The sequence below is a fragment of the Uloborus diversus genome, chromosome 2 (assembly GCF_026930045.1).
Source record: "Uloborus diversus isolate 005 chromosome 2, Udiv.v.3.1, whole genome shotgun sequence".
NCBI classification, from domain to species: Eukaryota; Metazoa; Arthropoda; class Arachnida; order Araneae; family Uloboridae; genus Uloborus; species Uloborus diversus.
The window spans coordinates 86977685-87003062 of record NC_072732.1 but is presented as its reverse complement, the minus strand read 5'-3'; the positions used below and the strand labels follow the sequence as shown (position 1 = coordinate 87003062).

Genomic DNA, 25378 nt, shown 5'->3' with positions numbered 1-25378 from the left:
ATTTGACTTGAGAAACGCCTCAAAAAGTCAGACGAAACGCAAAAATATTCAACAATACAACAATTCTTAGGAGTTGAGATGACACACTAAATAATGACTTGGGTTGATGAAAGCCTTCGAACAGGGAACAAAAAAGCTCATAACTCGTTTTTTATACAGCTTAGAAACTTCGAACAGATGCTATCTTCAGCAGAGGCGCTTTCGATGGACATATAATGTTAATATGTGCACGTTTTTTTCCACCCCCATCTTGGGGCATTTATGCGAAAATTGGGACTAAAATTGGAATAAAAAGGGAACTATCAATCGGATTTTTTTTGAACTGGTCTATAAACCTTCCCAGTATCAAACTGAACAAACGGTGAAAGTTTCAGCCAAATCTGCCGGGTAGTTTCTGAGATCTTAGGGAACAAATTTACCAAACTCCATTTTTATATATATAGATTGACACAGATTTGAATTCGCGCCATTCTGATTAACAGCACGACACTCCAACCAAACCGAGCTGTTGCGCCTTCGTTTTCGAATGCTATTCATTGAAGCAATGTGTAATAAAAACAGCAAAAAAAAAAAAAAAGCTTTTTGCCCCCCCCCCCCCCCCAAAAAAAAAAAAGATCATGCACCTATGTTTTGTCATTAGCCTGCATGATAAGTGTTAAAATTATTCATAACCCATAGAATCTGATTAAGGAATGAGGGAGATCTCGCATAGCGATTGAAACAAGCATTTTAGAGAAATAAGAAATTCGACTGAAAATAAGTGTTTTATTTTTTGAAAAATGATACAATTTCACATACCAGACTGCTTTAACTCTTACGGCTTGAATGCCAGCACATTTTTTTTTTTTTTAATCGAACATTTGAAATTCAAAACCAAAACCAGTTTTACCAAGTCCATTTTTAAGTGTAATTTTTCGAATGTAGACAAAATGCATACCCCCCTAGTCGAAAGCAGAGGAGTAGAAAATGATTCCTTACTAATGAAGTTGATAATAACTTTAATGTTTCACATCATATTTGAATAAATGTTTACTGGTTGAAACTCATAATTTCAATTTGGCATAGTATTTTTGTATTTTTCCATTTATACAAAAGGTCGAACACTGCTATGAGAAACATATGCATTTCGGAATACAATGAAAAAGTTTTTCTGCACAGAAAGGATTCCCTTGAAAACTGAAATTTTAAATCTAATACTTTTTTTATGCTTACATTATGCTTAGTGGTCTGAACGAAGTCAAAGCTGAAAAAAAAAAAAAAAAGGAAAAACACCCTTCGGTTAATAATCAACTTATCTGAATAATAACTGTAGCCTGCATAAAGGAGTCAAAACGCCAAGTAGCATTCCCGTTTTATTGCCTTACCTTTGTTACCTGTTGTCTGTTATGAGTACATGTAATACGTAATATTAATCTAAATTAGATATAATTTCGGCAGCCTGGGCGGGCCCGAAGTTCAGCTAGTTTATAGCCAAACACTCTACCGGAAAAACTTATCAATAAAACCGAAAAAGTATTCCAGTGCTTTTAAGCTTTATTTTTTAAAAAATAAATAAATAAATAAAACACTGGTTAGTTGGTTTTTTTTTTTTTTCACCAAAAGCAAAGCAAAAAATTGGGAAATTGTATTAAAATTTTGCTTTAAAAAAAAAAAAGATTTGCGTAAGAACTACAGGCTGCATCAACATGGGCGGATTTATGGGGGGCAGAGGGGGGCAATGCCCCCCAGTTTTGGGAGAACTTTATGTAGTAATAACACATTTTCCGAAAATAAAAAAAATCATTATTTTTTCTTTTTTGAATAGTTTAGAAGAGCATGGGTGGATTTATAGGGGGGGCATAAGGGCAATACCCCCCAGTTTTGAGAGGAATTTATATAGTAATAACACAACTTCCAAAATCTTAAAACAAAAAAATCAGGACTTTTTTCTTTTTTGAATAGTTCAGTGAAAATGAAGAGAATAGCAAATGTCCTTTTCTGATGGGAGAAAAGAAAAGGACAAAAAAAAAAAAAAAAAAAAACTAACATTAAATACAAATAGTATAGCTGTCACTGGGGTGCTGAAAATGTGTCTAAATTCACTATTTTGGACTGAAAACCATTAGTATATGAATGAAAATATAGGCTAAACAAGCTATACATTAAGCTGCAACACTCAATAATAGTTGACGATTATTTTAACAAATTAGAACCTAAAGCAAATGGGGGAGGACCCCCCCCCCCATTCGCGCTAACAGAACGATCTACTCATTATGATTTGTGTCCACATTTAAAGCGGATTTGTGCATAACATTTATGTTCTTAGTAGATTAATTGGCTTTTTGAGAGATTCTAAAAAATAGTTCCCCCCGCCTTTTAAAGAGAGAGAGAGAGAGAAATTCAATTCTAACACAATCTGAATAAATTTCAGTTATCTGAGTATTCTGATTAATTGAATCTTTTTACTTACTGGGAAAGTACTATTTTACTTACTTTATAAATACTGTTTAAAAAGTAAGGTAAGTCATAATCATCTAAGTCTAAGTGAGTCAGTCCTTGTCATTATTGAAATCTAAATAATTGAGTCATTAAAAGTTTTGGAAAATTTGTGTAAAATTTTATAAAAATCTATAAAAAAAAATAACAAAGATTGGTAAAATCCTTTGGTAAGATCCTTTAATTGTGAAAACTGAGGAATTTTTGTAAAAATTACAAGAAAATCAAGCAAAAATTGGCAGGTAAGAGTGAATTACAAACAGGGCTGAATTTGCCTATAAGGTAAACAAGCTATTGCTTAGGGCATGCTTTGAAGTGGGTCCCTAACTCCCAAAAAAAATTGCATGATTCGTTCCTTAAAAAATGAAAATTGGTTGAAAAAACTAATTTTAGTTTCAAGTGTTTGAACACTTTGAATGTTTGGAAACATGTGGCTACAAATCTTAAATTTTAAAATTTCTAACAAATGGTAGAGGAAGAGGAATGCCAAAATTTGTCAAATTCAGCTCCTTGCCACATCCTGCATTAAAAATGTAAAAATCATGGTTCTTGCGTTTGTAACATATTATTCGAAATAAATTTTTGTGACTCACATGTTTCATATCTTGCTATATATTCAATCCCTAATGCAGTATTTTGGAAATTCTTTAGCATTGATTGCTTTTGTCTTACTTCTACTGCATATTGTTAATCTGTTTAGCCCGAAAAAAAAAATCATACACTACCTCTATTCCTTTTCGTTTTCTGCACTTCTTATAATTAAAAAAAGGTTGTTGTAATGAGAAATCTATAGTTTATTTTTTCTTTCGAACTTAAAATGGCTGTTTCTTACAAAGTTTGAACAATACTGTACAACTGTATAATCTAGTTATCACTTTCTTTGTCTGTCCCATTAACCTTTATAAGGCTTCAAAATGCAGAATTTTGTATACATTTTACAAAATTTCTTCCGGGGGAGAAACCCCCGGGACCCCTAAAATTAGAGATATTCTATTTCCCACTTAAAAGGGAGCCCTGTGTCACTCTCTTGATATCAGCCCCCTCTCTTAAGGTCAATTCAAAAAGGACAACATAAAAACACACATTAATAAAAACAACACAAAAAAGTAAAGCATAGACAAAAACATGAGAGTGGGGGGGGGGAGCTATAAAAGTGGTGCTCAAAAAAAAAAAATCCTGCCCCCCCCCCCCAGGAACTCACTCCTAAATCCGCCTATGTGCATCAAAGTTTTGCAACAGCAAGGGATGTTTCTGAAAAATTAATTTTTAGACCATAAGTCTATTTTTTAGCATTAGCCGGCCCAATGAACTTTAAAATGAGGAGAACTTTCTTCAAGAAATAAGAAAGATCTCACATACCGACAGAAAAATAATCCACCGAAATAATATATAAGATAAGATATTGAAGAGAAGCTTTTTTTTATTTTTGAAAATTTATACAATTTGTTATCTCAAGCTGCTTGAACCGTTATGTCTTAGATGGCAGCATGTGTTCATCATTTAACCGAATGGTTAAAATACAAAATCATTTGAACTAATTCGTTTCTTTAGCATAGCTTTTCGAATGTAGTAAGAATGTGACTGACTTTGTTTTTTGCCGAAAGAAGAAAAAAAATGATATTTTAATCATCAAGTTGTTAAGTATTTTAATGTTTTACTTTATATTCTAATAAATATTCATAGTTTAACTGAATGGAAAGCATAGTTTCAATTTGTGGTAGAAATTTTTTTGTGTGTACAAAGGGTCAATAACTCATTAGAAGAATCTACATTTCAGTTAACAATTTACTTTTTTTCTGAACAAAAATCTATCCCATTGAAGTCTGAAATCTTAACCCTGATACTTATATTTTCGCTTACATTATGCTTTAGTTTTCTGACCAGGGCCAAAGCTTTAAAAACAAACAAACAGAAATATTAAAATAATCCATACAATTAAAAACTAATTTAGCTATAACTTGCATCAAGATTTCGTTCCAGCAAGGAACGTTTCCATCACATTTACTTTATTACCACACTGGTGTTATTTATTGCTTTCAAGTGTTTCTGTAATGCGTGATATTTGGATAATTTTTTGATGCAGGGATCGTCCGGTCCGGGCCCGAACACTCGTTCTTCTGATTATCATTCGAATGCTCTACCGATAGCTATTCAGCTCTGTCAGACACAGCGCAAATTAAACTTATAAATTTAGCTGAAAACCTCAGCCCAGTGTTTTAAAAAACATTTTTTTTTTGACAGAAAAAAAAAAACAATTTTTAGACTGTGGGTCCATTTTTCGTCATTAGCCTGCGTGATAAGCTTTAAAATGGGGTGTAAATCAAAGAAATCGATCAAGAATTGAGGAAGTGCTCGCATAGGTACAGAAATAATGTATAAGGATAAAAACTAGATTAACTCGGCATTCTTTGAGTAAGACTTTTTCTAGTTAATTGTTTAATTTATAATTTGAAAACAAAAAAAATTGAAAAGTAATTATATCTTTAGTTAAATAAAATTCTCTAATGCTGTCTGAACATTATGTTGATCTCAATGTTGTATAAAATGAATACTTTCAGTAAAACTTTTCTCAAATGATTAATTTTCTTATCTTAGTTAATTGGCCATATTAATGACTTAGATTTGTTTAACATGTTTTGTTTACTTATATTTAGGCATTTTGGGATGTGTCTATTCTGTGGAAGAAGTAGTAGTTGTCCATGCACCTGATTCGGTCAAATTTCTCTCCAGTGAGCCCATTCGCTCAAGTTCCCTTGGCGACATATTTTCTGCAATGCTGGCCTACACAACAAGAAGTGTAAGCCATTGATATTTTTGCATGTTGTTTTACTTCTCTACAGTAATTTCTGGAAGAAATACTGTGGTGTATACTTGTTCAAAAGTTAAATTTTTGGAATTGCAACCTTTCTGCCGATGCTGATGCAACGTTTACAATCGACTTTTTTTTATTGCCCTGATTTTAGTCCAAATGTTTTAATGAAGCAGTAAAGAAATATATACTGACACGTCCTGATGCAATTATATATTATCTACTCGTTAATAAAAAGCTTTAGTTACATTAAATGGCTGACTGTTCGTAAAGTGGGGGAACAGCCAAATTTCCTATTCACAAATTTTTTGTATAGTTGCTTACAAGTAGAATAGAGCTTGCTTTTTTAATAAAAAGGAAATGTAAAATCTTAAAAGGAACTTAAAGAAGCAAAACATTAAAAAAACCTGTGCACATTTTATTAATGTTAGTACAGAATAGAAGTGAGTGATAATAGAAATTTGCAAAAATGAACCATTTTTTAAAAATTGCAAAAACAAACTTTTTTCAGACAAAAATATTATATTGTTCCTTCTAGATAATAAACATGATCATAAAATGTCATTTCTTTCTTTGTGAAGAGCTTATTTGCAAGCAAAAAAAAAAATGCTGCAAAAGGTTCTCGATTTTTCTTCAAAAATCAATTTAAACACAGGATTCCGTTTTTTTTCTTAATTTTTCCTTTAAAAGTGGAATAGAACATTATGCAAGTATATTCTATAAATTATCTTTTTAATATGCTTTGTAATGAGTAATTTTCTACTCTGATATACCATGGATGAGCTAATCATTGTTTTCAAGTGTGGCAATGTGACGTTTCTGAGCATTTAAAATTTATTTGACCCTTTTTTTTTGGGGGGGGGGGGACAGCAATTATGCCGATGGATGTGGCATTTCTTCCTGAAATTACTGTTCTTAGTTATTAATTTTCTTTAATTATTTTTGTAGGAGTGCTTCTTAGAGGTGAAGAATATGATTTGTTTTGTAGTACTGTATTTTCTAGGAGACAAGCAGCTCTGGCATGCATGCAGCATCAGTTAGTATTAGAAAAAATGTTTTGTGTTGCAGATTACTCCACATCTGAGCAGAGCTATATTTAGCGGTATACAGAGTTATAACTTCTGAATTGTTTTTGAAAATTATGTATACCCTCTGTTTTTTAATGAATTTGATATTTTATAATTCATTTCAATGATTTTTATTAAATCTGACATTTTAATTTATTTAAGCAACTTAATAGACATTAAATCTGAACTGAAAATGTATTTCACTGAAATGGATATTTCATTGTGTTGGTATTCGTTGTAATGGGATTTCACTGTATTTGAATTCCAATGAGTGCTTTTTCTTTAGATTTTTTTTTTTGTTCAGTATCCCATAAAAATGCTGATCTTGATAATCCAAGCGCGATATTACTCATTTTTTCTGCATTAGTTGCTACTTTTCTTGCTGAAAATTAAACTGTATACAATCCGTTCCAACAACAAGTCATGTGAGCCTAGTCGAAAACTAGGGGTATTTCTCTGAATAGGAGTGGTAGTATAAGTTTAATAAGTATGAGTTAATGAGAGGGGCTGGCTACCAAACTGACAAGGAGCTGGCCTTGGCTCTTTATGGTCCTATTGGCATTAGTAATGTTAATAAGTGGAAATATTTAATATGAAAGTTTAAGGTGTATTCATAGTATTTTTCAAATAAAATTTTAATCCTATAATCAATAGTCTTGAAATGTTTAAGTGTTATAGTGTCAAACTGTATGCTTTCTACTTTTACATATAAATACTGTTAATTAGACTAGTCTAAGAAACAGTTAAGTTTAAGTATCAATGTTAAAATCTAAGGATTTTATTCAAATTTGATGTACAGTAAAACCTGTTAAGTTGACCACCTTTGTAAGTTGACCACCTGTATATGTTGACCGCTTTTGTCAGGAACGGAATTAGTCCTATCTTGTATAATGCAGGAAAACCTCTGTAACTTGACCACCTCTCTATCTTGACCACCTGTCTATCTTGACTGCTAATGTACCCCAAATTTGATTTGGAGTATTGTAAAAAACCCTTTGTAAGCTGACCACTTGGTTTATTTTTTAAATCTTAATGTAGCAAATTATTTTATTTTATATTATTATTTATTTTATAGTTTTCCAAGAATATTTTCGATGCCAGGTCAGCATTTTGCCAACTAAATAAAATAGCAGCATAACTAAACCTCCTTGTGAGTTTAACCACATGGCAAAACTACTACGAACCCTTTTATTCTAAAAACTTGTTTTTTTTTCTTCAATTTGAGATTGCCTTTTGTACTCTCTGTTCAATGAAAACATGTGTCAGTAGAAAAGTACAAAGTATTTTTTTACAGTTGTAATATTTTGTGGCAACACTGGAATTATGCTAGAGTAAAAGTTACTTGCATTGCAGTATTTCTGGTGCAAGGTATTAAGAAATAGGATCTTTTCATTTTCAACTGCCTTTTAGAACTATGAGAGTCCAGCTTGTTGCTCTTTGTGTTATAATTTTACACAAAATGGCTTCAAAAAGAAAGTTGAACTTGAGATTAATAAAAAGTATGAAATATTAAAATTAATTGAAAAGGAAGAAATCCAGAGAAAATTAGCTGACACATATGGAATTTCCAAAACTAGTGTCTAGTAAGTGCGCCAAACTTCAATAAGGAGTTTTTTTGTTGAAAAGTAGATCATCATGGTTATAAATGTATTTAATGTCAATGAGAAAAAAAAATGAGCGAAAAATTTGTTATTTTTGATTATCTATGAATTTTTATGAACTATTAATACCAAATAACTTTTTATAAACAATATTTTTTTTTTGATCAATTTACTGAAATTTTAAATTTACATGACACATTATACGTCATTGCGTCATTTTGAGAAAATAACCCTAAAAATATTTGAATAACATTTTAAATTATTGTTTCGAAGTAATGTTAAACAATGAAAGTGAGTTGAACGGAAAGAGTAAGTGTCAATTAGTCAAAAAATGAATACATAGTGCAAGAAATGACAAAAAAAAAAAAAAATCATTACCCCCTTTATAAGTTGACCACCTGTCTAAGTTGACCACCTAAGTACTGCACCGCAAGTGGTCAACTTACACAGGTTTCACTGTATCAAGTTTAGCACCTATTTTTTGAAACTTGAACATAAAAATTAAATACTTGGTTGTAAAATACAAATAATGACTACTTATTTCTTAACCCTTTTTACACTGACTTCTGTTTTTAACTTGCTCACTATACTCTTACAGTAAATTTCCTTCGTAAATTATACCTACATATTTCCATTCTTGTTTTGTCCCCAAAGAATTAAAAGGGAGAAAACCCAAAGTACTTCATTGGCTTCTTTTGCATTAATTTATTTATTTTCAATCGATAAAGTGTTTTGATTTAATTTATTGAAAGAGGAAAATAAGTAGAAAATTTTGTTAGTATTGGTTTTGAGAATATTGAAGTAGATAAGTTAAAATTGGTGTAAGTCTAACAAATTAATTCATTTTTCTTCAGATATTGTTGAATTACATGCACATTCAACTTTTCTGCAGAAACACTTAGACATGAATGTCTGTGAATTAGACTTACATTATTTACCCTGATATATTTTGAGGATTCACAAACACTTGGTAATAATTTTATTAAACAAGTATTGTTTGTTTATGTAAAACAATTGATTTACTGATATCTAAACAATAAATATATAGACTAAAAGTTATTGCTTGTGCTAAATAATATTTCGTACACAGATATACAAAGCAAGACAAATAATTATGTTCTGAAAATTGTGACATTTCTTCTTTTTTTAAAAATAATTTTTAGTACAAAATCCATACTAGAATACATAAACTAAAACTTACTGCTTGTGCTAAATAATGTTTCCTAAACAGATATACAAAGTAAAACAAATAATTATGATCTGAAAATTTTTTTTTGCTTGCAAATAAGCTCTTCACAAAGAAAGAAATGACATTTTATGATCATGTTTATTATCTAGAAGGAACAATATAATATTTTTGTCTGATAAAAAGTTTGTTTTTGCAATTTTTAAAAAATGGTTCATTTTTGCAAATTTCTATTATCAGTCACTTCTATTCTGTACTAACATTAATAAAATGTGCACAGGTTTTTTTAATGTTTTGCTTCTTTAAATTTCTTTTAAGATTTTACATTTCCTTGACATTTTGTCCTTTTTTTTTTTTTTAATAATTTCTAGTTTTGGTTTCTGAATTGGGAAATAAAATAAATTATTAACCCTAAAAAGAGTCCCCCCCCCCCATGAATCACTGAAACTGCTTATATCTGAAAGCATCTCTCCTTTTTTCCCCAGGACTACACCAGTGCTACATTGTATGCACTGGTGTTGTTGTTGTTTTATAATATGAAGATTTCTTTTAGTTTACAAATTTTAATGCATGGTTTTTTTTTGTTTTTTTTTTTGTTCCAGAAGGTAGAATGGCACAGCATGGCAGCTGTTACTCCGTGGAAAAGGCCTGAAGCTTTAGCTATCTTAGAAATTTTGGGATTTGATAACAACATTGACCTTCCACTTGATGGATCTAAGTTTTTGCTTGAAAATGTATGTTTTAATCTTAGTTTTCTTTTTCCATTACTAAATTCAAGAGATTTGTTTTATATATTTGTCTTTCTTGAATAATCTATAGAAACAAGCTTTAAAATGATTTATATCTTGTTGATTAGCATTATATGTAAGGGTAACAGGAGCACATGTGAGCATGGGACACATGTGAACATGGTATGTTTTACTAGGATAACATCAGGCAAAAAATCTGTAAACGTTCTCAAATAATGGCAGTTACCAGGCATACTTCTTAACCAAACTTTCAGAGCAAGGAACCAGTTTATGTTCCTTTAGTGGCAGATTTTTTTGTTTTAGCAGATACTGATATACTTTTATCACTGTCTTCTTTGTGTAAAAACATATTTTAAAATAACTAATAAGCAAAGTTTAATTATTGCAAATCATTATATGAACATTCACTTAAATTTATGCCCATGTTTAAATTTTGTAATTAAATTAAAAATTCTTTATTTTTGAAAATTAGTTCTAAGGTAGATGACGGGGCACTTGTGAACACTACATGTAGAGGCACATGTGAACAGTTCCCATATCCTCTCCGCTATATAAATTTTACTGTAGGCTTATTATAAGTGTTAAAAGGGATGTAAAGATTTATAATTATTATTTTCATGCAATAAGTTTGTAAATTTACTGTTAATTTTTATTACATAATTATTATTATTTTTTTATTTTATTATTTTTTATTTTTAAAATTCTTTAATTAGTAAATAGTTGACCAAAAATTTAGTGGTACGTAATATGTGCAAGAAAAATTATGACAAAATATTTTCCTTTAACTAAAAACTGAAGGTTAGAATAATTATAAAATTCATCATCACAATCTGTATGAAACTTAAACGCACTGTGCAGGTATAACAAGAATGAAGTTTACACAATAAAATAGTCTTTGTACTGTTTTGTCTTATAAGATTTTTTCTTGTCGATCCAATGATTAGAGCATGCTATGAAACTTTCAAGTTTGACAGTGAGCAGAGTTATATAATTCGGAAAAATATTTTCTTAATGCCAGTTACTGTACAATTCATACTGTACAATTCAGTTTTAACTGACACAGTATAGGTTACAAACTCTTGAATATAATTGGTATATACGTATATGATTCATTATAACGAGTTTTGCATTGAAATATGATGCTCGTCCTGTATTTTTCAATCATGTTCACATGTGCCTCTCTATAGGGGCACATTTTAGGGGGACAGTTGAAGGTAGTTTTAAAAAATTCCATAAAGTAAAGAAATATTTTAAAAAATAAATCTGAAAAAATTCTATGGCACAAAGAAAAGACTGTTCAATCATGGGACCCACCCTTTTTCTGTGAGAAATTGATAATATTTTCTGAGAAATGAAGAAATAAAGAAAATTGTTCACGTGTGCCCCCTTTTCCCCTACACCCAATTCGGGAATTTCTGAGAAAAAACTATTGATTATTATGGTATAACAAAACTCTTTCGACCCATTGATTTTGGCAATTTCGAATGATATGCCATAGTGGAGGAGAGTGATGGGATATTTTTCTTGAAGACATATATCTCAACAGTTGACACCAACAAGACACAAGCTATAGTACAGCTTGAGGACTTTGTATTTTCCAGGGATGACGTTTTACTTCATTTGAAAAAAATTAAAGAGACTAAGGCTCCGGGGCCAGATAATATTTATCCGAAAATTTTAGTTGAATGTGCAGAGGAATTAGCAGATGTAATCACAAACATTTTCAATGCTTCTTATAATTCGGGGACAGTGCCAGAGGACTGGAAGCTGGCTAACATTACACCGCTCTTCAAGAAAGGGTCTAAAGGGAGTGCGGGAAATTATAGACCTGTGAGTCTAACTTCGGTGGTTTGCAAAATTTTTGAAGCATTGATGAAAATTAAGATAGTAAATTTTCTAGAGACTAATAATCTATTGACTAGTTTTCAGTACGGTTTTAGGAAAGGTAAATCTTGTGCAACTAATTTATTACATTTCTATGACAAAGTTAGCATGGCTTTGGACAATAAGAAGCCTGTAGATGTTGTTTACATTGATTTTCAAAAAGCTTTTGATAAGGTACCGCATGTTGCTCTACTTAGCAAATTAGCTGATATAGGAACAGGAGGGAAAACTTTCATTTGGGTAAAAAATTGGCTGACCGGAAGGAAACAAAGAGTAGTTGTAAGGGGAAATTATTCTAATTGGAGTGAGGTCTTAAGCGGGGTTCCTCAAGGATCAGTGTTAGGGCCTGTTTTTTTCATTGTCTTTATGAATGATATTCACAAAAATATTTCTGGGAACATGAACTGTTTTGCTGATGATGTCAAAGTTATGGGGACTGTAGAAAATGAAGAACAAGCAAATCAGCTTCAAGAGGATCTAGATCATATTACAGAGTGGGCTGATAAATTGGGTATGGTTGTTAATGTTGGGAAATGTCAAGTGCTACATTTAGGGCATGGAAATAAGTGTACAAGTTATTATTTGCAAGGTTCAGTCATTAGTCAGGCAGACAAAGTTACTGATCTGGGGGTCCTAATAAGTCAGGATTTAAAGTTTAGCCAACAGTGCAGCATTGCTAGCAACAAAGCCAATAAGATGCTTGGGTTTATCAATAGATCTATTTCAAATAAATCTAAAGAAGTTCTGCCCTTATATAGAAGTTTGGTAAGACCCCATTTGGAGTATGCTGTTCAGTTTTGGTCTCCTTAGCTTAAGAAAGACATTAATGTGTTGGAAAGGGTTCAAAGGCGGGCTACAAGGCTAATAAGTGGACTTTCCCACTTAGATTATGATTCCAGGCTTAGAAGGCTAAAAATGTACAGTCTTGAGCAAAGAAGAGACCGAGGGGACATGATTCAGCTGTTTAAATTTATTAAAACGAAAGATGTTACGGGGCTAAAGTTTAGCACTGAAAACAGGACAAGGGGTCATTGTTTTAAGCTATTTAAATCTCAGGCTAACATGGATATTAGGAAAAATTATTATTTTAGCAGGGTAGTGGAACCTTGGAACAGCTTACCGGAAGAGGTGGTAATGAGCAAAGGAGTAGACAGTTTTAAGAGGGCCATTGATCTTCACTGGGGATTGTAAATTGACTAGGACCAGTCTAGCTGGGCCCAAAGCCTGTTGCTGGTCGTCACTTTTGTATTTGTATTTGTATATTCCTGAGTGATTGTCTAAATCATCCCCTCCCCCTCCACCACTTTTCAATTATAACCTTGTGTCGACTACAAGGAATAAAAGGGAAGAATTGATCCGTTTACACTTTCAATAGCTTTCCTTAGAGACAAGACTTAAGGAAGGGGAAAAAAAAATTAATGATATTTTTGTATTTTTTTAATACTAGAAAATTATTTAAAAAGTATTACGAAAATAAACATAACAATATACAGAGAGGGCTGAGATCAAGGCTCTCTTTGCTTCCCATACCCTCGTGCCTGTGGATCTTTAGTGAAACTACTGTCTCTAATCACTGCACTATTGTATTGTCACAGCTGCATTTCACTGCTTCAACCTAAAACTGAATTGAGCTAAATTGAACCTAGGATCAAGAAATTTTATCAAACTTTATGTATGAGATGCTGTTTTCTATGAAAAAATTTGAACAGAAAAAAATTTAGAATATAACAATCACTGCATAAATGAAAAGAAAAAAAAATCAAAATCTCACTTTATCTAGTGTAGGACAATTTTGTTTTGGGAGTGGCTGAAGCCCCTAGTCCCTCTGTGGATCTGCTAGTGTCCATAATTCACCCGCTGTGTAGACGTTACATACTGCCTTTAATGCCCTTTGACTGTATTTTTCAAAATTTCCTTGCACCAATCAATGTGAGCCTTATTTTGAGTGTTTGTTAGATTGTGTAGGATCCAATGGAAACATTTTCTTTAATGCCCAAATGTTCATGCAATATGTTATTGATGCTTGTCTACTAATTCTCAAAGATTCCTCAACCTCATAATATGTCACATGATGATCTAGTTTTATCAGTTCACTTAAAGCATCGATATTTTCTAATACAACAATTGGTGTGTAAAGATTTAAATTCATCAAAGCACTCTTCTCTTGATAGTCAACGTCAAAATTTATGCAAAATAAGTGCACAAAAATGTTCTTGAGTCAATTCCATTTTTGCTTGAGAGGAATTTTTCAATTTAGTGCAAACAGCACAAACTATGGTAAAATAGTTAAAATGTTTAGAAGAATTTATGTTCAAGAAGATCAAATTTTCCTTTGGAATCGTCTGCAGTTGCTTAGCAACACTTAAGTTCACCAAGACCAGAAATATAAATAGCAACCCTCATATTAGAATTAAGGACTTCTTGATTTTGTCAAAGATAAGGTTGGAATTTTTGTTGGAATAATTTGTTAAATTCTCCCAGTATAAGTGGTAAAAATGTTGTTTTACAAATTATTATCTTCATGCATTTTTGCTAGTTAATTATTGAATTTGGGACCCAGTTTCAAATGAATTTATTAGTTTTTAAATGAATTAATCATTTTGTGTCCTCATCCCTAGCACAGCCAAAATTTACATTTAAAAGGAGGACATAATTGTCCATTTATGTATTTTAACTACCATATTAGGATTGACAGTAAGTACTAAACTCGAGTTGTGGGGAGGTCTGACCCCGACCTCAAAGCTTCACTGAACTAATCTGCTAATTTTGGTAAAATGAATTTTAGATGAGAGTGAATCGTTTTCTCCACTTTGCATTCCATCAATATGCACTCCAAATTGTTCAATTTCAACAGATTGTTCACAGATTAATACCAAAAAATGTGATACGATAAAAATATCAATATTGATTAATCATTGTATTTGTATAGCATCTTATACATTCTTTCATATGCTATTAAAATACTTAAATATTTTATGCAACTTTCAGTTTTATTTTGGGTCTTTTTTAATGTACTTATTTTCAGGTTGGTGATATTGCTGGACAATTTGATCTTCCTGCTCATAGATCTGAAGAGAGATATTTTGGAAAAAATGGAATAATGTTGCATATGCATACTGGAGATGAGGTAGTGGAATTAGTATTGAATACTAATCTTGTTCAATTTGTTTTAAAAGCTTGTTACATTTAATGGCAGTCATAAAAATTTATTTTTAAGCAAAAGTTAAGTGTGTTCTTTGAAGGATTTGTATCTTTAAAGTCTTTGGAGACTGAAATAATATTCATATGTTTGAGTATCACCCAAAGCAATATTATTATTATTATTATTTTGTTTCTGATTACAAATTTCATTTTTTGTAAATGATAATAATTATAATAAATGTTATGTAATTAATTGTTATTATTTATAGTTCTTTTAATATTTCTATGTTGATACATATAAACAATTAAAGAGTAAGTTTTTGGCTTTCAATGCAAAACCACCTATGTGAGTGTTTCTCAACTGGTGTCTACAGAGAAGGCAATTGGAGCAAATAAGTGGAGGGAGCAAAAGAAAAAGGCAATTAAAAGCCATAGGACTTTTAGCAGCAGCGAAAAAAAAAGAGAGAGAGAGAGAGAGAAAGGTACTAAATTTTGTTTGGGCTGGTTTTGAGAGCAGATAAATGGTAATTGATGCAAATCTAGAAACTTGTTTTTCTTGAGATTTTGATAAATTATGTGTACAATAACTTTCTCCAAAGAAACACTTAGATATGAATTAGACTTACATTGTTTACCCCGAAGTATTTTGGGGTGTCACAAACACTTGCTAATGATTTTATTAAACAAGTGTGGCTTGTTTAAATAAAAAAAAATGATTTACTAATATCTAAACAATGAATACATGAGCTAAAAGTTACTGCTTGTGCTCAGTAATGTTTCGTAACAGATAAATAAAGTAAAACAAGTAATTATGTTCTAAAAACTTTTACATTTCTGCTTTTTTTTTTTTTTTTATTTTTTTTTATAATTTCTAGTTTTGTCCACAGTAAAAGACATTAAAAATTTGATTTAAAAAAAAAGTGTTTAAAGCCACCTTCCATACTTCAAACAAATCCACAAACAGAAAGTGTGAAATATTGATTTCAAATTTTGTAGCTAACTTACAACAAATAGAGTGAGTTAATAAAAAATAGACATATCAACTATAAGTACATTAATATTTGAAATAAAATAGTAAGGGGATTAATTTATGGGGGAAAATCTAATAGATACTTTCTCAAAGCAGCACTTTACTGATTAACAAATGCTATTTCTTGTCTGAACTCACAAAAATGTTAAAAAAATGCTTGGTGTCAGATTTTTTGCAGAGATGAGGAGTCAACTTCAGAAAGCTTGTTGAGAGTGATGACGAAACATATTTCCTGTTTTGTGGACTATCTTAATATTATTCCCCGATGCATTGCATAGCTTCAATGCCTGCTATTTTAGATTGGATTAAATATTATTGATGTATGGAAATTTGAATATGGAATATTATATGGGAATTTGAAAACTTTTTTTTTTATTTTGAGAAAATAAAACAAAAACGTGCGGTTCAACCAACTAATGATGGGCTCATGTCATGAATGAAATATAAACATTCTGAAAAATAGGGGAATTTTTTTTGGGCATGCTCACCCCTAGGGTGGAGTCTCAGTGACTTTGCCCACTCTCTCAGCAGTCCTGCTTAACATTTCTTGTTTTTTTTTTTTTTTTTTTTTTTTTTTAAATTCATTTTTTGTCTTTTTTTTTCCTTAGGCTACACATACTACAGGTTAGTTAGAATGATTTGAAGTGCTTCTAGATTGAATGATATGATAGATTTTCTCAGGGAAAGATAAAATGAAGATATTTTATGATCAAGTTCCAGGTGCTGCTCCTTTACACATGACTCAAGACAATCTACTCCCCCTCCCCCTCAATACAACTGCAGCAAGCCAGTATCATATCAACCGGCCAGAATTTTCTGAAACTAAGCTAAAAAGCTGGTGATAGCCCATTTAATTTAACCAACATCTTATTTTATTAAACAAATCTTTTGCAGAACTGAACATTAATTATGAAACAAATCATGTGGAATAAGCACCCACTTCAATGTTGTTACATGATGTATGCAGCCTTAATTATGAAACATTTCATATGCATTGATTATGGAAAAAATCATATGGAATGAGCTCCCACTTCAATATTGTTACATGGTGTGTGCAGTACCTCCCCCCCACCCCGTGCTTTTTTTCATATGCCAATGTATTTCTGTTAATTTTAGCTTCCAAAAGTTGTTTATTTTTACAGATGTTCTTACTTTAAATTAATTTCTTTGATGAATTTTTACTAAAAATTTGGAATCCATTTGTTTGTTTGTTTGTTTGTTTGTTTGTTTTTTTTTTTTAATTTTAACCATTTCTAAAACATCTATTTTTTTTTTCAGCTGCATGAATCAAAGATTGTACAGCCTGTATTGCTGAAATCTCTTCCAGCTGATCCTGAAAAACGTTTACAATTGGCAATGATTGATTCTGAATTAGGGCAATTAATTAAAGATTCAACATTCAACATATCAGTGCCAAGTGATGTAAAGCTATTGACTGAATTAGCTACTGTTAAAGAATTCTTAAAAGCTGTAAGCATTTTAGTGTGTTTGTATTTATTATTATCTACTCTTTAAACAGCCCAATCCTTGACGACTCCCGCCTGTTGTTGTTTTTTTTTTTTTTTTCAAAAAATTACTGTTAAAATTACTTTCTATTAAAATGCAGTTTTTAAACAGTTTTTATGCAGTTAGATTGTTTTCCCTTCAGATATTGAAATATCTACTTTCAGCTCAGTTTGATTATTTTTTATTATTTTATTTTATTTATTTGTTTATTTATTTTATTTATTTATTTATTTTATTTTATTTATTTATTTATTTTTTTTTTTGCAGTAGTTATCCTTTTCTTTCTTTATTTTTTTTATTGTGAACTCAAGTAAAGAAAATTTATTCAATCACGTGATTGTGTTGTTATTAAAGGAAATGTGTATTGTCCTTCTTTCATTTTGTTATAAAATCACACGATTGCCTTCTTATTCCATAGTTAAATTAATTATTTATTCTGCTGATAGGCAAACAATGCATTTTGTTTTTCACTTGTCCAGTGTTAAAATAATTTTCTTTTTAATTTCTTGTTTTAGATTTAATTACAGAACATAATACCTTCAAAAATATAATCAAACGGTAAAATAATAAAAATGCACTAAACGTTAAAAATGAGTTCTGAAGGTGGAGAAAAAGAAATTTAGTTTTATAAAAGTAACTCATTTAAATAACTAAAAAAAAAATTGTAAATGTTAGTTTCTGTTGAATTTTCCCTTTTTTCCTGACTAGTAACTTTGGTACATTTCCTGTTGCTAAAACTAAAAACAATTCTTTGTGAGGTTTTTCCCATATAATGATTATATAGTACATTAATGATAGCTTGAAATCATTTTGAAATAATATGAAATAATAAGATTTTTACGTACTTTAATTTTCATCTTTTCAGTTGTCCACACACAAATCTGTTGTACATGATAACATTCCTGATATATATTGGTTGAAGCTTGAAGGGTTTGAAAATATTGTCTCCACTTATGGATCAAATTCTTTCCAGTTTCGTGAAGGCTTACGATTGCTCAGGCAAATCATTAGTGAAGTAAGGATAAGTTTATTTGATTCAAAAAAATTTTATTTTTTAAAAAATGTTTCTTGGTGCATTAAAATTATTTTTTTTTATCCCTCCTAAGTTTGAAAGAGTGCTGCGCAATACATATGATGATAATGTTGTGGTTGTTGTCATTAAAGAAAACAATATTCCACTCTCCTTGAGCCACCGAGCAAGGAAATTATTGGAAGCCACAACTGAGGTAAGACCTTTTCTATTTAGCTCATAATTACAGGAAAAAAAAAATGTTCACTATTATGACACCTGTATTTAATTGTTTTTTATGGTTGCAACTTTATTTATTTTACATAATAGTTTTTTTTTTCTTTTGGTTAATGTCATTTTTGAATTTCTTTATAATGTATGATAGTAGTTAGTGCTTTTGAATTTTGAGGAAGTATATTTTGAAAACTTTAAAAAGTACTCAGTCTCTCTTCTAGTAACAAATAGCTATTAAGGGCCAGATGAAAAGTGAGGGAATTCTTTTATATGCAGCAACTATGTTTTTTAGTTTCATTTATCCTTTTAAACCTTTATAAGTTGCTAATAAATGTGCAACCTGGTTCATCTAGCTTTGACTTTTATTGAAAAAGGTCTGTAGGTAAAGCGTGAATCTATGGTTACATTAAAAAAGTAAAAATTTTTAGAAAATTAAATGAATTCATGAAAGCATTGAAATGCTTGGTTTTTACTGTTGTTATTGTTCTTTTAAATGGAAACATCAAATTGTAGAAGAAAATGTGTTAAAAGTACTTAATATCAAGTTTAAGCCAGAAAAATGTATCTTCTTACAGTATTATTGTTTATTAGTTTTCAGCACAAAATGTACTATAAGTGATTTGTAGATTTTCCTAATCATTCGAAAAAAAAGCTAGTATAGCTGGAAAACTTTTGTTCACACTAAAAGATATTTAGAATGTGCCAGTAAAATTTGATCTCTTACATCAAGAAAAGTATAGTCCAGCTTTTAAAAGTTGGCTCTTGGCTCCACCTTATTTCAGAAGCGTCCATTGTCATAAAGGTGTGATACGCAGATGTAAACAATACATATTAAAAATTTAGAAAATATTTTAATTTGTTTTACAAATAAATGGTTTTCGAAACAGAATAGGTTTTAACTAACTTACTGGGCAGAAGTAATAATCCCAAATTACTTTCCAATTCTTAAAACATTCTAGTAAGGTTTCGTGATGAACACTACTAAAAGTATAAGGGGAATAAAATGCTCTTTTTAAACGTAAAAGGAGATGATGATCACTAAGCCCTAGTCTTTTTAAGAGAAACCATACGTTATTTCTGTTTTACCTGAGGCTTTCTTTTTGAAGCACTCCAGAAGGACCTTGTTAAGGGAAACAAAGTCTTGGAAGGTATTGATCAAAGTGTATGTTTTCTATAGGGGATGTACTCCATACCTGCCGCAAGCTAAAAATGAAACTGATTACCCATTACCGGAAATCTGTCACATCGCACTTTTTGTGGTTTCGACAATTACCTTCATGTCAGCTGACAAGTTAGGATCAGTTATATCGCTGTTTTGGGGGGGGGGAGGGACTGATGAAATTTTACAGAATTTTCAAGAATAATAATTTAAAAAATGAGATCGAAGCAAAATTTGCCACCCCATGGGGAAATTGGGATCTGGATATATTTTAATTATTTCTGTTAGGATAAAAGTTGTTACTTACTTTGTCTTTTTGTGTGTGCAATTTATATGACAGAAGATTATTATTATTATTATTATTTTAAATCTATATGCTGCTGTTAAAGTCTAAAATTCAGTAACTAGACGTGAAATAAGTAGACAAATCATTTTAACCATATATTAGATAAAAGTGTTCATACTTTACCTAGTTATTCTATAAAATAACTAGTGATAGACAATTAAAGTGAAAAATGAGCAATTTCAAATTTATTTTATAAATGAATTGTCATAAATAGATAAAATCTCTTGAAAAATACATTTTATCCCTATTGCAGAGGATTAATTGATAAAAAATAAGGAAAAGCGGATGATATAATTTTTTATTGCTCACACGGTTAACATTAATTAAACAGAAAGAAAACTAATAAAAAAAAAAAAAAAGTTCTGAATTCTGTCTAGAAGCAACAAAATGAAGCATACACACACACACATAAACACAAAGCAGCTATCAGAGATTCAAAACTAACTAAAAGCAAGTAGAACCAGTTCAAAAAACTTTCAAGTGCCATATTTCCTACTTCAACGATCAAGTAATTGATATTCTATAGAATACCTAATTAAAGATTTCTTTTATTAACTCTTCATATTATAAAAAATATTTGTTCCCAAAGCATATGTTGAACCAAACTTTCAACAATATTCATTAGTTAAATCGAGTAAATTGTTGCTATTGCAATTCTCCAGGATTCAATTTAACTTTGAATAAATGCTGCTGAAGTAAGTTCCAGCATGTGTTATGTGTTACTCTGTTTTCCTCCAAAATCAAGACAAAAAAAAGCTAATGTTTCTTCATGAAAAAAATAGGGGAAGATGGAGCTTGTTGAATCATAGGGACGTTGGATCAGTCTCAATTATTTAAATGCTATTCATGTATTTTATTTTAATTTATGATCCATAAATAGCACCTATGGTTCTATAAATCCCATAATGAAAACACAAGGTACAGTTATTTTGAACAAATTTAATTTCAGAAAGTTATTTCAGTAGTGCTAAGTAATTTTCAGAAATCTGCAAAAATATGGAGTAAATAAACTTAACTCCTCTCATAAAGTAAGTTCTTTTAGTTTGTAATTATTTGCAGATTTTTTTCTTTTTTCTTTTCTTTTTTTGCCATAAAGAAAAAAAAATATGGCAGCATTTTTTCAAACCAAGAACATGAGGTACATTGGACTGGACTAACCAACCTCAAGTAATTTAAAACCTTTTTTTTCTCTTAAATTCTCAATAATTATAACAGTATTCTAGTTTTTTGTATATAATGCCTTCATTTCATAGTACACATGTTTGGAAATAATAATTTAAAAAACTTTGAAAAAAGAATGCAAGGATATATGTCATGAATGCACCCTTGTGCAAATTAATTGAAACAAGATACTTTTTCCATTAATTTTTAAATCATTCTAAGTATTTTTCACCAATCAAACTAAAATTTGTAAAAATATTTATGAGATGAATAAATCCTTTACCTGACATCAATTGACACCAATCGTGGGAGTCCTGAGAGCGCATGTGCAGGAATTTCTGAAGATGAAAGCTGCAGTGATCACGTCAGTTGAGATTTCACTATCCTCTGCGATGGATGTGGCACTGTGAAAGCCTACAAAAATTGTTACACTTTCATAATGCTTATAGAGAAATTTCAAAGGTAGTTGGCATTAGTATTACAACTGTGAGCCAAATTATAAAACAAAATGGAGAAACAGGATCCATATTTTCAAAGCGGAAAGGGAAATGTGGACAAAAATCGAAATTAACACTAAGAAATGACTCTTTTCTACTTATTCATAGTAAAAAAGACCCTCGAAAGACTAGCGCAGCATTTAATAGAGATTCAAAAGAGCATGGAATAAATATTAGCCCATCTATTGTTCGGAGGAATCTTTTTGCAGCCTATCGGCCGATGAAGAAACAGCTTCTGCTTCTGACCCAACGAATGAAGAAAAAGCGGTACTTTGTGGGAGTTAAAATATAAGAATTGGACTTCTGAATATTGAAGGAAAGTACTATTTATAGCGACAAAAGCAATTTCATTGCCCTGGGCCGAAGAACTCAAAAAGTGCAGAGATCTCCTGGCGAAAGAGCATGAAACAATTTGTAAAACACCCTCAAAAGAATCTTTTGTGGCTCTTTCGGTTACAATGGGGTTGGTTCTTTGCAGCTGTTTATATTATGAAGCTTTCTGAGCAATATATTTCTAGAAATTTTTTTTTACTATAGTTGAAAAAATGATACCAAAATGGAACATGGATTTTCCAGCAGGACTTAGATTGTTTCCATTCTTCCAAAATGGTCAAGAAATCCATGTGTGAGAACCAAATTAAGACATTGGAATGGTCGGGGAACTTTACTGATATCAAGCCAATTTAAAATCTTTGGGGTATAGGCAAGAATCATCTGTTGCAAACGAACTGTTCAACTATGGAGAAGCCAAAAACTGCTCTCATTCATTTATGGGACAAAGAGCAAAACATTCTGAATGATCTTTAAAAAAATGGTGGATTCCATGCCGAATTGTGTCCAAATGTTAGTAAAAAAATCCTAGACATATTATGCACTATCAACTTCTGATTTTATATAAGTTTAAATAAAATGTCATTTCTTCTTAGTTTTCTCGATTTTTCGAGTTTGTTTTAATTAATTTGCACAAGAGTGTATTTAACAAAAAATTTTCTGAATTAATTTTGCCAAAAGATTTTTTTTGTACCTGCACTTTTTTACAATTTATATTTTCAAATATCCTTCTAAAATTCTGCAGAAAAGTATTTTTAAAGAATGAAATATGTAATACATCCTATAATTTAGTTCTTGGATTAAACATAGTTTGTTGCCAAACACTCATTCTACATAAAAACAAAGAACAAAATTGATTGAAAAAGGAAAACGGTAAGATTTTTCTTAAGAATAGCTCATTTCATTTTCGATATTTAATTTTAGAACACAAAGGGATACTGAAAGGTGGTCAATTTCTTTGTACTTTTTCTTTAAATGTATATTATTGGTTTAACAGGACTCTTTTTCTTTTTGAAATTGGTTCATTTGATGCAAGAAAAAGTTGCCTTTATTTTCCCAGCCTGTACTGATGCAACTGCGCAGAAAAGGGACATTAACACATCTGTTGCCAACTTTAATCTGCATTAATTTTCTCATGAATATATATACATATATTTTAATCTTTAAAAAGTAATTGTGTACTAAGGGTGAAAACGTATTGCTGTTTTTGATTTAGATTTGTCAATTTCAATCAATTTAATATGTTATATTGCTCTTTAAACTTTATGTTTTCATGCTACACACAAAAGAAAATAAGTAGTTATAGCGTTGGATAATATTTATCATAAAAATTATAACAGAAGTTATTTGTGTAATGCAGTTCAATGTGCCCCAAGAGGTGAACCAATGTACTCCATGCATGGGGCACTGCTGGTCCCACTTTACAAGTTTCCATTGAAAAAATACTATAAAAAAAGTTAATCAATCCGACATTTTCAAGAAAATCTGGAATGATAATAAAATTTTTAATGAAACTTATTGTAAAAATCAAATTGCTCATTGATTTTTTCGATGCGATGAAAAATGAGAAGTAGAAAAGTGGTTCAACATGCCCTCATCTCCCTCTATACGAGTAACTAGGGTAGAAAACATATTACTTTTTTTTTTCTTGTAACCTTAAATCAATCAAATTGCTTATTATTATGATGAGAAAGCAAAGATCTTCATTTCTGAGTAACAATTCCTCACAGGGAAGTTCATTGTTTTATTCCAGGTGTTTTGAAACACACATCTTAAAATTTCATTCTAATTAATAATAAATAAATTTCTTTTAGAACAGGGGTTCCCAATCTGTGGGTCGATACCCCCAAGAGGGCTGCGAAGGATTTCTTAGGGGTCACAAGATTATCCCTATATTAAAAAATATATTATTGCATAGAGTTGAAAAATTAAAATACTATAGGGGAAAAACATCATCATTTTAGAGTAGCATCAATACTTGAACGCAATGGCAAATCCAGGAAAAGGGCTATGGGACTACAGCAACCCCTCCCTTCTCATGCCAGAGTACCTTATCTCAGAACATCCTTTAAGATTATCATGAGCTTTGGTTTAGGAGCTTCAATCTCTACAAATTTCCATGGCCGAGTCCCGAATACCCTCCCTCTAACATTATCAAAAATCGTCTAAAATTTCGTTTTTGAACTTCAATTTCGAATAATTTCTGTGAGAAATTCTGTAAGTCCCAACCCTTGTCCTGAAAGGTGTTCTGCAGTTGCGTTTTTAAAGCTTAATTTTGGAAATATCCTAGGGAAGAACCCCGAACCCCTTCCCGTCCTTGAACTTCATCCCAAATAGCCAAGAAATGGATTTTTAGGATTTTAATTTCGAAAAAAAAATCCAAGGGAATACCTGTTGTCCCTCTTCACATAACTAATGATCATATAAAATTTTGTTTTTAGAGCTTAAATTTCAAAAAAAGTTCCGAGTGAGGGTCTCCGAACATTTCCCCTAGACATCAAAGGTAACTTACAATTCTGTTTTTTAGACTTAAATTTCAAGAAAACTTTTGGGAGTATCCGAGATCCTCTCTCCCGCACATTCTGAAAACTCGTTTAAAATTTCGTTTATGAAACATCAATTCCGAAAAAAATTCGGGGCTGGGGGAGGCTCCGAATCCAAACCTTTTTCTTAATGTTTACCAAGATGGCCTATAATTGCGTTTTTAAAGCCTCAAACTCAAATTTTTTTCTGGGGAAAGGTCGCCCGAACCCCTTTTCTTTCCTAAATTTCAACAAACATAGTCTACGACTGAGCTTATTTAGGAGATATCATTTTCATCTGCGAAAAATTAGAGAGCATCCTTATTCACTTCCCCCTCTCCCATCGCTAAAAATCATTTAGAACTTCATTTTTAGGATTTTGAGAAATTTCAAAGGCAAGTCTCCAAGCTTGAACCGTTCATAAAAGCACCTGAATGTTTCTTTTTCCGAACATCACTAGAGATCGTGTAAACTGCAATTTTAGAACTACAATTTCAAGCAATTTCGGAGGTAGGATCACCGTGAATGTTACGCTTACGACTATTCATATTGTTAATTCTCTTTCTCCGCTTATGCAACGCAATTCGCTTAATTTGATTGCTCATAATGCTAGTAATGACACCTCCTCCTCCTCTCCAAATATAAATCAGGACTCTTTCTCTCTATCTTGCT

General features: G+C 30.9%; 1 protein-coding gene across 1 annotated transcript in view; it reads left to right on the top strand.

The window, feature by feature from the left end:
- LOC129235272 (renin receptor-like) overlaps positions 1-25378 on the top strand; it is a 79678-nt gene that overhangs the window by 7915 nt on the left and 46385 nt on the right. The window contains exons 2-7 of the mRNA XM_054868987.1: positions 5130-5272; positions 9741-9872; positions 14797-14898; positions 17221-17412; positions 18314-18463; positions 18555-18674. Of these exons, the coding sequence (XP_054724962.1) occupies positions 5130-5272; positions 9741-9872; positions 14797-14898; positions 17221-17412; positions 18314-18463; positions 18555-18674 (839 nt within the window). The remainder of the gene's footprint in view (positions 1-5129; positions 5273-9740; positions 9873-14796; positions 14899-17220; positions 17413-18313; positions 18464-18554; positions 18675-25378) is intronic.